Here is a 12,936-nt window from a genome sequence, read left to right as displayed (position 1 = left end):
TTAAAAATATGATGCATGAACATACGAGGAATTTAACTTATATCACGATGAGCCTTAAAACCCCATTTTTACAGCCTCCAACCAATAATTGACACATAAACAAAAACATAAAAAGTGTACAAAAATAACTTGGATCAAAATACACTAGATTTTAAGATGATAAAATCTCAAAATGGAGATTGAGGTGGCTCACGACCGGAGGGGTTTGAGGCGGCTCACAGCCGGCGGGGTTTGAGGCGTTCACCGCCAACCAGACCTGTGGGTCTGGCCTGGGTCTCGTCGGCTATGGATCTAATTTGGTGCGGTTGTTTTCACTTTCATTTTTTTTGCATTTTTCTTAAATTGATAATATGTTACATGCTGATTGAATGCTGTAAAATAGTTGATTTACACGAGGATGTAATAGTAGGGGCTCCCACATAAGAGCAACAACGTTGAAGCTGAAGTGGCAAGGATAAAGCAATCATCCAGCTTCAGTTTGGTAAGTGTTTGAGTTGACAATTAAAATATATTAAAAATAATAATTTTCTAGTCTTTTTTTTTTTAATGTTTTTTTTGTTAATATTAAATTCATACTAATTTTATTTTTAGTATATTGGTTTATTCCGACTCCGTCCATGCAATCAACCCTCTTCAGTCTTTTCCCTTTTCAATTAGACATTCGAGATTTTGGATTTGGTCACGTATTGCATGAACTCAGAATCGGCCTCAAGCCCCTCCATGGTCTTGGGCGCCAAAACCACTTCGAGATCTACGCTTCTGCCGCCTTCACTCCCCGGGAAGGCCAAGATCTTACCGTCAAATTTGTTGGCTCTTCCGCTCCTGACCGCCAAGGGTCGGCCCCAAATCATTGTCGTACATCGGGAATCTCGGAGAACTACCCATGGTCATCGATGCACCGTCGAAGTTCCCCAGCGAGAAACATTTGGGATCGCTCTCCCAATTCACTATGAAGCGGCGCACCATATCGTTGTCAACTTGCCATGGGCCATCACATTTTTGTTGAGCTGCTCTGCGCACCAGCGCAGATCACGAGACAACACGTCACCAGCTAAGGCAAGAGTCGGAATGCTTTGAATCGCGTTCCCGAAGTAATACGGATCCAGCTTCGGCACCAGCTTGTGGCGACAATTCACTGCCATTCTAAACGTCGTCTTATGTTGGACGGCAACTTCCTCGCGCGCGTAACGGACCGCCAGAGAAGCGCGGAGAGGGACTGAAACGATGAGATTTCGTCAGTTTTGTTTTTGTTTTTATTCGTCCTTTCTTTCAGCTTTGAAATCGCTTCTCTGTTGAAGCTAAAGATTCTTTCACTCAACAGCTCGTTGACGGAGAAGGTGACCTTGGGACTGCCCGCTGGTAATTTCAGCACCACCGGCGAAATCAACGGAGAGCTCCGGGAAAAGTCCGGTTGCTTCGAGATGCTCTTCACCCCGCGAGACTTCTCAGCGAAGGTGTTGAAGAAGTTCCAAAGCGACGTGCCATCGATAACCGTGTGGTTGACAGAGCAGCCGATGAAAACGCCGTCGGCGAACTCTGTGACCTGTACGGCCAAGATGGGCTTTAAATGGCCATCATCTCACGGTTCGGTCGAACGCAAAGAACTCCTTGATACAGTCTGGCACATGGGTCGGAGTCAAAATGTCGCGAACGAACAAATTGCTGGCAGTGGCGTGGATAAAATCCGCTCCCTTGTCGTTGCAAGTGATGTACATGTAGTCATCGGAGTCCGTCCTTAACCGAGCAGTGAGAGGTGGGAAGTGGGAAAGTGTTTGAGAGAGGCCGCTCTTGAGGAGAGCGATGTGTTTATATATATATATATATATATATGTATATATTATATTAGATATAAACACACGCACATATATATATATATATACACACTTTCCCACTTTTATATATATAATCAATGTATCATATTAAACAAGCACACCAGATATAAGTAGAGACAGCCACATGAGATAAGCTTTTGGTAAAACGAATCAAACCGTTAATATTTAAAATTTAATTATTTTTCCAAATCCAACGGTTGTAAATTAGAGAACCCAAATTTAACCTAAATCTATCATCTCTGATCTCTCCATTCTCTCGACTCTCCTCTCACAGTCTCCACCATCCTCCTCGCCTCCTATCTCTGTTGCCGCTCCCACCACTCCCCCAGTGCCCCCAACAGCAACACCACCACCACCGCAGCAACCACACACCTCGACGCCTGGCTGAAGCTGAACGGCTCGTGCCCGGTTTCCAGGAACTTGCCGCTGCCAACCCCGCTGTCCACGCCGCTCGCGGAGGTCGTTTCACTCTCGCAGTACGCCGCGGATCGGAGGCGGAGGAGGTGATAAGATTTGTGGGTTTTTCTTTTCTTTTTGGGTTTTTTTTTACTCCGTTTCTTCTTGGGTGGTGGATGGTTTGGGGTTTTGCCGTTTGATGTGTTTGTTTGGTTGCCCAGAAAAATGTGTAAATATTTTTGGATAGATAGGTATTGGGGTTTCTGTTTTTTACTGAATTATGGTTTGTGTTTGATGAAATTAGAGCAGAAAAAGTATCTTCGTCTTATTAAACAGATGGGTGTTGGTCTTTCACATAATATTGAATTATAGGATTGAATCATTTTTGCCAAATGCATGTACATATACATCCCAAAATTAATCGAGCTTGAGCTCGAGCAACATTTCTAGGCTCGTGTCGAGCTCGAGCCTGGCCTCAAAGTAAATGAGCCGAGCCCGGACAAGCCAAGCTCGGCTCGTTTACACCCCTAGACTTGCGGGATACTTCCTTATAATAATTAGAAAAAGACAATACTTAATTTGTTGCTCATTAGCAACTCCTATTATTTCTTCATATGGTTGAGATGGGTAGAATGTGCTCTCTTAGTATCTCAACTCAAATAGGAATTTTGTGTTGCACTGTTGTGACTTTGTTATCTTTAAGAAAAGATGGTATGCCCAATCCTTCTTGAACTTCATATGATCATTACCAAAAATGAATTTTTACATGGATCAGACTTCCTCAATGGTGAACCCTCTTCTTCACTATTTGAGAATAATTTTTCTCATTATAGCAAAAATAGAAGTTTTTGTTCAAAAGGATGTATAGAATAACAAGTAGTAATGGTCTAATTAAATTTGCTGCTATGCACATTTGCCTGTTTTGAATGGTTTGCCTCTGCTCTTTGGTTGATTTTTCTTTTGTGTGCACTTTATTTTGCAGATAAGGTGGTACTAATTTGTGCCAATGCGTTTATTTATTAGTGGGTAGCGTTTTACCGATGGCTATAGTAGAATCCATATTTGATATCCCGGTACAAGATCCACCAGAGGAGGAGTTCTGTTCTGCTGATTTGACTTGGACCAAGTTTCGCAATTCTGAACGTGAAGATGATGTTGCCCTCATTCCTTATGAACGTGTTGATGCATTTATAATTGGTGAATGCTCTAACGTGGAATGCCCAACTCGGTTCCATATTGAAAGAGGAAGAAAACGATCTTTGGGAAGCTTGAAGGAGTACAAGAATGATGAATATTTGGAATATAGGATGTAAGATTATGTTTTGCTTTGTAAACTTCATGTCCTTTTTGCTCTTTTAATTATTTAATTTTTTGGTTAAAGGTAGATTTCCTGTCTTGCCATGTCATATACATTGTATGTAACAACCCAAGGAAAACTCTAGGCACATATGCTCTATCACTCTAAATAAATTAGTCAATTTGGAGCTTCCTAAAATCAATTATAAAGTCTAGTCTTACCTTGTAACAAATCAATATGGGACTTAGTACATATGAGTGTTTTTATATACTATCCCATGTGGGTTATTCATAATCCCAGTATAGGACTAGGGAATTACAAGACCCCCCCTCCTCCCCCTAAATCTTTGACATTTTGGTCACGGCCACATCATGCAGTGTTCCAATATCACAATGTGTTGCTAGGTTGCTTTGATACCATTTGTAACAACCTAAAGGAAGCTGTAGTCACATCTGCGTTATCACTCTAAAATGACTAGCAGTTTGGAGCGAATAAAGTCTAATCACTTATAAAGTCTAATCTCACCTAGTAAGAAGCTAATATGAAACTTAGGATCCATGAGTGTCTTTATAATCTACTCACTCTATGTGGGTTATTCATCTTTCAAATGTGGGACTGTGGTGCTATATTGTTTTTTTTTATTAGATATTGTGGTGTTACATTGTTTAACACAATCCTGACAAGACATTGTTTTGATGGTTTAAAGCTATCAAAAGTATGTGTGATCTCTGGATCTGGCATTTAGATGTTGATGTGATTCTAAGAAACTTTCCTTCTGTTTTGTTCTTTGCCTTTTAATTTTCAGAAGTTTGGACCTGATTAAGTGAGGTATAAAATATGTACAAGTATCAATGACAACCTTTTCTTTCTCTTTTGTGACCTTGTTATGGATACTACATACATACATACATAGATGTGTGTGTGTGTAAAATTATGAAGTTTGAGCCATAACAGGTTCTAGATGGATACAAAAATGATATAAAACCAATGTTCTTAATTGACACAAAGCTTCCTAAATTTCTTATGTTGATTTCATATTTTGATTCTTGAAGGTATTGGTGTTCATTTGGTCCTGAAAATTATGGGGAAGGTGGGGGTGTATTACCTAGTCGAAGATATCGGCTTAACACCCGCAATCGTGCTGCTAGACCTCAATCCATGCGAGGCTGCACCTGCCATTTTGTGGTGAAGCGCCTTTATGCTCGTCCATCACTTGCACTTATTATATATAATTATAGTGTCAGGCGCCATGTAAACAAGTCTGGCTTTGTGTGCCATGGGCCACTTGACAGAGATGCCATTGGCCCTGGTGCCAAGAAAATTCCTTATATCTGTAACGAGATTCAACAACAGACAATGTCTATGATCTATCTGGGCATTCCTGAAGAGAATGTGTTAGAGAAACACATAGAAGGGATTCAACGATACTGCGGTTCAAATGCAAAAGTTAATAGCCTTGCTTCCCAGTATGTCCACAAACTTGGAATGATTATAAAGCGATCTACCCACGAGTTGGATCTAGATGACCAAGCTAGCATCCGGATGTGGGTTGAACGCAATAAAAAGACTATATTCTTTTATCAGGATACTTCAGAAGCAGCTCCTTTCATTTTGGGTATTCAAACAGAATGGCAATTGCAACAAATGATCCGTTTTGGCCATCGCAGTCTTATTGCTGTTGATTCGACGTTTGGCATAAAGAGACTTAAGGTATTTAATTCATTGATTGTCATTTATACTAGCTTTAAAAATTGTTAGTGGAGAGAATATTTTTGTCATTATTTGTTGAATTGCAGTACCCCTTGTGCACGCTTCTTGTATTTGATTCAAGGAAGCATGCCCTCCCTGTTGCATGGGTTATCACACGCAGCTTTGCAAAGCCAGACATGTCTAAATGGATGAAAGCTCTACATGATAGAGCCCGTAGCGTCGAGCCTGGATGGAAGGTCAGTGGGTTTTTGATTGATGATGCAGCGGCTGAAACTGATCCCATAAGGCAGGAATCACTTGCTCTAACTTTGTGTTTTGAAACAAAAATAACAAACTTTGGAATGGAGTTATTTATAGATAGTATTGACCTCTTTTTCAGGGACATATTTTGCTGTCCTGTACTTTTTTCCCTCTGGCGTGTTCGTAGATCATGGCTAAGGAATATTGTTAAGAAATGCAATAACATTGAAGTTCAGCGCGAAATATTTAAACGTCTGGGGAAGATAGTGTATAGCATTTGGGATGGAGTTGATAGTTTCGCTGCCTTGGAAGAACTAGCCCAGGATTTTGTTGATCAAACTACTTTTATGGAATATTTCAAGGCATCTTGGGTGCCTAAGATTGGTTCGATTTCTCTCTGTAGCTCTCATAAATGCCCATGCAAAGACATGCACACACTCATACAAGACTGTGTGTGAAGTTGCCTTGAAATTTTTGCATCTAACATTTGCTTGCTCTTTATCTAACAGAAATGTGGCTTTCCACAATTGGAACTCTTCCACTTGCTAGCCAGGAGGCATCTGGTGCCATAGAAGCCTATCATGTGAAGCTTAAAGCCAAACTGTTTGACGATTCGCATCTTGGTGCACTTCAGAGAGTTGACTGGCTAGTGCACAAGCTTACTACTGAACTGCATTCGAGCTACTGGCTTGACCGCTATGCAGATGAAAGTGGTTCTTTTCAAAATGTGAAGGAAGAATATATTGCTTCTACATCATGGTACAGGGCACTACAGATTCCTGATTCTGCAGTTACCTTGGATGATCAGGACCACCTCTTTGCCAAGGTTTTAAGCCAAAGAGACGGCAACCTTGCACGTCTAGTGTGGAATCCTGGATCTGAATTTGCATTCTGTGATTGTGCATGGTCAATGCAAGGAAACCTGTGCAAGCATGTAATCAAGGTCAATATGATATGCGAAAACCATAAAAGTTATCAACCTTCAATGTCTTATCAATCATATAAAGAGATACTGATGAACCTATGGAAAAAACCAATGGATGATTCAGTTTCACTAGATCTGTCGATGGCCTGGACTCACCACATGCTTGATCAAATTCAGAAACTTGTTGAACTGACAAGTTCTAGTGATATTGGCACTGTGGTAAATAATCTGCCTTTGAAATGGGTTTCGAAGAAAGGCAGAACCTATGTTGGCAAGCCATCGTCCACGTTGCCTCTTCCATCTAGTTCCAAGGGTATGAAGATTGCTGCTGTACGGAAGAAGAATCGGAAGCGGAAAAGATTGTCACGGTTAAGGTAATCACAAGAGTGGATGGAGATACAGTTTCTGCTGGGATACTTCTATCGAAGCAAACTAGATTAACTTCACAATTTTCTTCATTTTCAAATTGTTTTGGGTACTGACTCCATTGCTGGTGGGGTTGAACTCTTCAATGCATCATAACCAAGGATGATAAACACTGCCATCATCAAAGACTCTTATTCACTGGCTTCATGAAAGATAATATGGAGAAAAGTCAAGGAGTTATTTAATTTTACAAGAGTTGCACATCCATAATTGAGAAAAATTTAAGGACACCTTTCTAAAGAAGACAAAGATTTGCTTTGGACTTGGTAGGTTGGTATTCTTCATCGCACTTGAACGTCTCTTTTCTGGAGTCACATTCATCAAGCTCTGTGCATTGTAACTACAGTTTTGTTCTTTTCTTCCTTGGGTGCCCTTAAGCGCATGTATGCTCCCGTGAGAGTATGCTGAAAATCCATATTAACACAGATGAATTTTAATGATCTTTGTTTTGTGTAGATTTACGTAAGAGAGACGTGTATATTGATTAACTATTAACACAATTATTTGAATTGCATAGAATGTCTTGCATGCAGATTAGTACTGAGTGAACTCTAGTGACGTGAGATGGGATTTGAGAACTCATTTCGGGTTCGGGTAGGAGAGATCACAATTCTTCACTTAGGGCACAAGAACACCAGAATACCACAAATATATACGGTTAATTCATTCTCTGATTTCTTCATTAATAAAATGGTCTATTAATAAACTACAGTTGATAACTAGATTACATATTAAATATTCAAATAAACCTAATCTTAAATAATTGAAATCCTATTTTAACTCAACTATTAATCTAATCAAATCTGAACAATTTAATCCTAATGAATTGGAATTCCAATTCAACTATTATCATTTTTATTGCTTTGTTTATAGATTGTTGATTCATGCCCTTAATATGCAGAAAAAGCAAAACGAGTTTGGATGAACCTCAGTTTCCTTGGCTCTTGATGGAGCTGAATAGGAGGCCCACCCGAGCAATAGGTCCCACTTACGGCCCCTTGTTATCTTATCTCATAGACTTTTCCTGGGACAGAAAATAGCATGGGGATCCCAATCCAAAATAAAATGGTACTACAAGACCATAATTTGACTAGGGAGATTTTCCATATATAGGATGGTGGGTTGCTATAATCAAAAGCTTGCATCGAGGATGGGCTTTGTTGGACTAGAGCACAGGACAAAAAATACAATATGTATTTGACAGAAAATAGCAGCCGATTTTCATTTTGAAGGTTTACAGCATTTCAGCATACACTCGTAACAAAATGAACCACATCAATGAGAGGTGCTTTGTCGAGAGAAACAAAATAGCAAAAGCTTCTACTTCAATTGAAATTATAATCAATTGGCAGGATAATGAGGACCAAAGATGTGCAAAATATGTCTCTGATTAAATCTTAACTTGATTAAATTACTATTTGTCTCAAAAATCTAATCTCAAAATACATGTTTTGGTATCATAATAATGATGTCTTGTTCTAAATGATGTCAATTTAAATAGAGCTTTGATGGATGGTTTTCACTCGTTCTTTCTTCTTCACTGTAATCAGCTCAAATTGATTGCTCGAACTCAGTATCCATGATGACTCCATCCATAATATGCACAACAATCTCTCTCTTTCTAAGATCCACCCTTTCTGATCGGACTCTGTTAACGACCAGCACCCCATCTACATCCTTCGAAATGTACAACGTAAACCCAGAGATGGAATCATATGAGATTTCCCTACCAAACGGCACCGTAACTGATGACAACGTCCGAGGAACAGCCGAGAAACCCAAAATCCTAGAAACTACTGCATACGTATCATTCATCTTCTCCCCCACCAGACTATCATTCTCTCGTAGCCTCAAATCACGCTCAAAAGCTCTCTGGGAAGGAACAAAGACAGTAAAAGCAAGATCTTGAGGCAACATCTCAATCATCATCTCCCCAAATCTCCCAAAAAACTTGTCTTTCTCGGAAACTTCTCCCATCTCTGTTGATCGATACAACCCAACTGGCACTTCAGGAAGCCGAAGCATTGAAACGACAACAAAAAGGCAACAAACAGACACAACTACGCATACAAAAGCAATCCAGTTCTTCAAAAAGCCCCTTCTCCTCATCTTCTTTGGCAGTTCCATAGCTTATATATATATATTCAACTTCAACCAATAACCATTAAAATCATGCAAAAACCTCCCTACCAAGAACGTAGTCAACTCTTCCACAGTTTCAAATCGTTCATAGTTGGCTAATAAATCATTACCCAGATCATATAAAAGCAACCCAGAGAGTTTGCGATTAAATCATTGCAGCATAATCCCATGCCGAAGTTGGTATCACTCCGAACATATCGAAGATCGAAGAAAATTGGAAAAGGATGTTTCCTGAAAGAGCGGAGGGGGCAAAACTTTAATTTGGCATTTCCCTGTGATTAGATCTGAGTCTCCTTCGCAGCCAAATAAGATTAGAGATCTTTTGACAAATCACGAAAGAAAAAAGGGTTTTGATTATACCCAAAATTTTCATAAATCCACCCAAACTTAGAGGAACAAGAGGGAAAGAGATGTGCCGTGTGCGTACCTTTATTTTTTCTTGATTCTCCTCCTTTCTCTTATTTAACACTGATTCTCCTCCTTTCTCTTATTTCACACTGATTTCTCTCTCTCTCTCTCTCCAGATAGACCACGGCCTCCTTCGGGAACCCATTCGACGACGTGCTTGTCTCACCGTCGTCTGGGTCGGTAAAGCTGGGATTTTTTTAGCTTCGCCTGAGGAAGAAGAAGAAGGGAGCGGCAGAAGATGGGTTTTTTTTGGGTTTTGAAATCATTTTCCTTTCGTTTTAAACTTTGAACAACGTGTTCCTCGTAAACTCAGCGGTCATGTTTTGCACCCTTAGATGTAAAGAACGGTCAAGATTTTGAAATTGGAGAAACTTATATTTCTCAAAATTGGAGGGGATCCGAATCCGGAAATGACACTCTGTCTCAACAAATCATCTTAATTCGGCTCCTTGGCCCATCGTGCCCAATAATACAGCCAATGGGCTGGAATATATAAATGTGGCCCATTTGGCCTACCTATTGTTTATCCAACAACCCATAAGGGAAGGAGTACGAAATTACTTTTATAGTCTGCCCTACCAAAAACGAAACTTTATAACAAAATTGGCAACTTGGCATTTACAAAGGTGGTACACTGGTCCTATACTATCCTATTGATGTTTGTTTATGTGTTTGACCTGTAAAATGCTCAGAATCATAAATGGGCTCAGCTCACAGTACCAGGAAAAAAATTCCTTGAATGGGATCTTCCCTTTTAAATATATTCAAGTAAATGATTAAATAAGCCTTGTCAACCTCCTTTAGAATTTAAAAGAGAAAAACTCCTTTAGAATAAAGAGAAAGGAAAAAAAAAAAAAAAACCATATTGTAGGGTCACATATCCTCATAATTATCCTACAACATTTAGAGTATCATAATCTATTAAGTAATAATGACAACAGCCACAATTTGGGTAGTTCTTATCGGTCTTGTGAGAATACTTAAATTGCAATTCCGACAATTAACTCTAGGAATCTCAAACCTTTTTTCCTGGTTTCAGTGGCTTGGATTGGAATTCTCTAAAATTGTAAAGTTTATCGGCTCGGTGTTACCTAAGAACAGGTAAACCTCACAACCCTTCCGACCAAATTTGAGAATTCTTACCATCAAAATATAATACAGCAATGTTAGTACGAGTAAAAAAATGGCAAAATAGAAGACGTAAATAAAAAGAAAAGTAATAACAGATATTAATTAGAAGCTTAATTTTATGTCACAAATCAATAAACAAAAACCTCCCAAGCCTAATCCGATCAACCAGGTGGCTTTGACGCATTTGATAACACCCCCATCCATCATGCCTCTTTTCCCTTACAATTAGACACGTCACAGATAATTGTAATTAATTAGACACGTATTGCATGAACTCGGAATCGGCCTCAAGTACCGCCATCGTCTCGGCCGCCAAAACCACCTCAAGATCTACGCTTCCGCCGCTTTCTCTCCCTGGGAAGGCCGAGATCTTACCGTCAAATTTGTTGGCCCTACCGCTCCGGACCGCCAAGGGTCGGCCCCACCCGAAATCATTGTCGTACATCGGGAATCTCGGAGAGCTACCCATGGTCATCGATGCACCGTCGAAGTTCCCCAGCGGGAAACACTTGGGATCGCTCTCCCAATTCTCAACGAAGCGGCGCACCGTAGCGTTGTTATGGGCAAGCACATTTTTATTGAGCTGCTCTGCGCACCAGCGCAGATCACGAGACAACACGTCACCAGCTGACGCAAGAGTGGGAATGCTTTGAATCGCGTTCCCGAAGTAATACGGATCCAGCTTGGGTTCCAGCCTGTGGCGACAATTCACCGCCATTCTGAACGTCGTCGTCTTGGTGGACGGCAATTTCCTCGCGCGTGTCACCGAGCGCCAGAGAAGCGCGGAAAGGGACTGAAACGATGAGATTTCCACGGTTTTGTTTTTGTTCGATTCCGTTTCGTCGTTTACCGGTTTCGAAACGGCATTCTTGAACCAGCTTTCAAGAATTGCCGTTACTTTTCCGTTGGTGTTGTTATTCAGATAACCGTCGTTGCTCTGCTTCCCCATCAACTCGACGGCGTCAACATGACCGTTACCGGTCCATTTCCGGTTGTTTGTCCTGTCTTTCAGCTTTAGAATCGCTTCTCTGCTGAAGCTAAAGATTCTTTCACTCAACGGCTCGTTTACGGAGAAGGTGACCTTGGGACCGCCCTCCGGTAATCTCAGCACCACCGGCGAAATCAACGGAGAGCTCCGGGTAAAGTCCGGTTGCTTAGAGATCCTCTTCACCCCGCGAGACTTCTCAGCGAAGGTGTTGAAGAAGTTCCAAAACGACGTGCCGTCGGTAACCGCGTGGTTCACAGCGCAGCCGATGAAAACACCGTCGGCGAGCTCTGTGACCTGCACGGTCAAGATGGGCTTGAAATGGCCGTCGTAGCTCACTGTTCGGTCGAGCGCAAAGAACTCCTTGATACAGTCAGGCACATGGGTCGGAGCCAAAATGTCGCGAATGAACAAATTGCTGGCAGTGGCGTGGATAAAATCCGCTCCCTCGTCGTTGCACGTGATGTACACGTAGCCATCGGAGTCCGTCCTTAAGCGGCCGGCGAGAGGCGGAAAGTGGGAAAGTGTTTGTGAGAGACCGCTCTTGAGGAGAGCGATGAGGGAGTCAATGGGCATGGGAGGGCGAGTGAAGAGGCCGCCCTTTTGGATATAGTGGACGGAGAGCATGGGGAGGTCTGAGACGGAGAGCTTGAGGTCTCCGTTTGTGGACTTTTTGTCGGGAAACACTGTGCACTTGGATATCAGAGTACAGCAAGGCGGAGAGGAAGCTTTTGAGCCAGGCATTTTTAGTGGCGGAATTGCTCTTCTTCGCGCTGGCTGTCACTGAAAAGCGTATACCTCTCGCTCTCACGCTGCGTGTGACTGCGAGTGAGGAGTGAGTGTGGAAGGAACGGGAGTTTGGAGTGGTATTTATAGGGGAAGAGTCGGCAGACGGTGAAGCGAATGAGGGCGGGTTCATGCACTTGCTTGCTGAGGTGTGTATTTCCCCTTTGTTTAGTGTTTGTGTTTTCCTTATTTTTTGTGATTTGATGTTGGGGTTGTATATAGTTGTTTGACTCTGAACATTTTTTTTTTTTATTCTAGCAGGTTATGGTTGGAAGCCACGTGTCTCTGCGCTTCAATTAATTCTTAAAAATGTTTACAGTGTTACATCTTTTATTACGATTTTTAATTTGTTATATATATAAATTGAGATGACATTACAATATGACGTCATAGTCTATAATTATTAAAATAATTAGGCATAAAATTTGGCTTAATTATTTTATTAATTTTGAATTATCAAATAAGTTTGTATTATTTTTTTTATTGTTTAAATGATTTAAAAATCAACCACTAATTAATTAAATTGATAAATCAAAATTTTAGCTTATTTATTTCATCAATTATGACATATTATGTTAGTTTGTAAAAAAATTTGTAATAAAAATTATAATACCCTGACAACATTAAAAAAAAAAAGTGCTTTTCAATTCCCCTTCTT

General features: G+C 40.7%; 3 protein-coding genes and 1 pseudogene across 5 annotated transcripts; 1 reads left to right on the top strand and 3 right to left on the bottom strand.

Annotated features, from left to right (window-relative positions):
- Positions 1-653: 653 nt before the first annotated feature.
- On the bottom strand, positions 654-1,802 carry LOC132188121 (uncharacterized acetyltransferase At3g50280-like; annotated as a pseudogene).
- Positions 1,803-2,045: 243 nt separating this feature from the next.
- On the top strand, positions 2,046-7,335 carry LOC132187426 (uncharacterized). 2 transcript variants are annotated; one of them, XM_059601732.1, is made up of 6 exons: positions 2,046-2,335; positions 3,211-3,537; positions 4,578-5,235; positions 5,322-5,521; positions 5,615-5,859; positions 5,985-7,335. In XM_059601732.1, exons 2-6 carry the CDS (start codon positions 3,269-3,271, stop codon positions 6,776-6,778), a joined length of 2,166 nt encoding a protein of 721 aa, XP_059457715.1. In that variant the 5' UTR covers positions 2,046-2,335; positions 3,211-3,268; the 3' UTR covers positions 6,779-7,335. The 2 variants fall into 2 exon arrangements, with proteins under 2 accessions (XP_059457715.1, XP_059457716.1); XM_059601733.1 differs by having other exon boundaries at positions 2,046-2,347.
- Positions 7,336-8,198: 863 nt separating this feature from the next.
- Positions 8,199-9,659, bottom strand: LOC132187630 (uncharacterized). 2 transcript variants are annotated; one of them, XM_059602009.1, is made up of 2 exons: positions 9,396-9,659; positions 8,199-9,287 (listed from the first exon to the last, which is right to left on the bottom strand). In XM_059602009.1, exon 2 carries the CDS (start codon positions 8,951-8,953, stop codon positions 8,378-8,380), a length of 576 nt encoding a protein of 191 aa, XP_059457992.1. In that variant the 5' UTR covers positions 8,954-9,287; positions 9,396-9,659; the 3' UTR covers positions 8,199-8,377. The 2 variants fall into 2 exon arrangements, with proteins under 2 accessions (XP_059457992.1, XP_059457993.1); XM_059602010.1 differs by having other exon boundaries at positions 8,199-9,199.
- A 918-nt stretch (positions 9,660-10,577) lies between these two features.
- LOC132186665 (uncharacterized acetyltransferase At3g50280) lies at positions 10,578-12,450 on the bottom strand. The gene has a single exon (XM_059600658.1). It carries the CDS (start codon positions 12,234-12,236, stop codon positions 10,758-10,760), a length of 1,479 nt encoding a protein of 492 aa, XP_059456641.1. The 5' UTR covers positions 12,237-12,450; the 3' UTR covers positions 10,578-10,757.
- Between the last annotated feature and the right edge of the window lie 486 nt (positions 12,451-12,936).

Source organism: Corylus avellana, chromosome ca7 (assembly GCF_901000735.1).
Source record: "Corylus avellana chromosome ca7, CavTom2PMs-1.0".
Classification (NCBI taxonomy): Eukaryota; Viridiplantae; Streptophyta; class Magnoliopsida; order Fagales; family Betulaceae; genus Corylus; species Corylus avellana.
The sequence above is the reverse complement of the archived record's forward strand: the minus strand, read 5'-3'. Positions and strand labels throughout refer to the sequence as shown.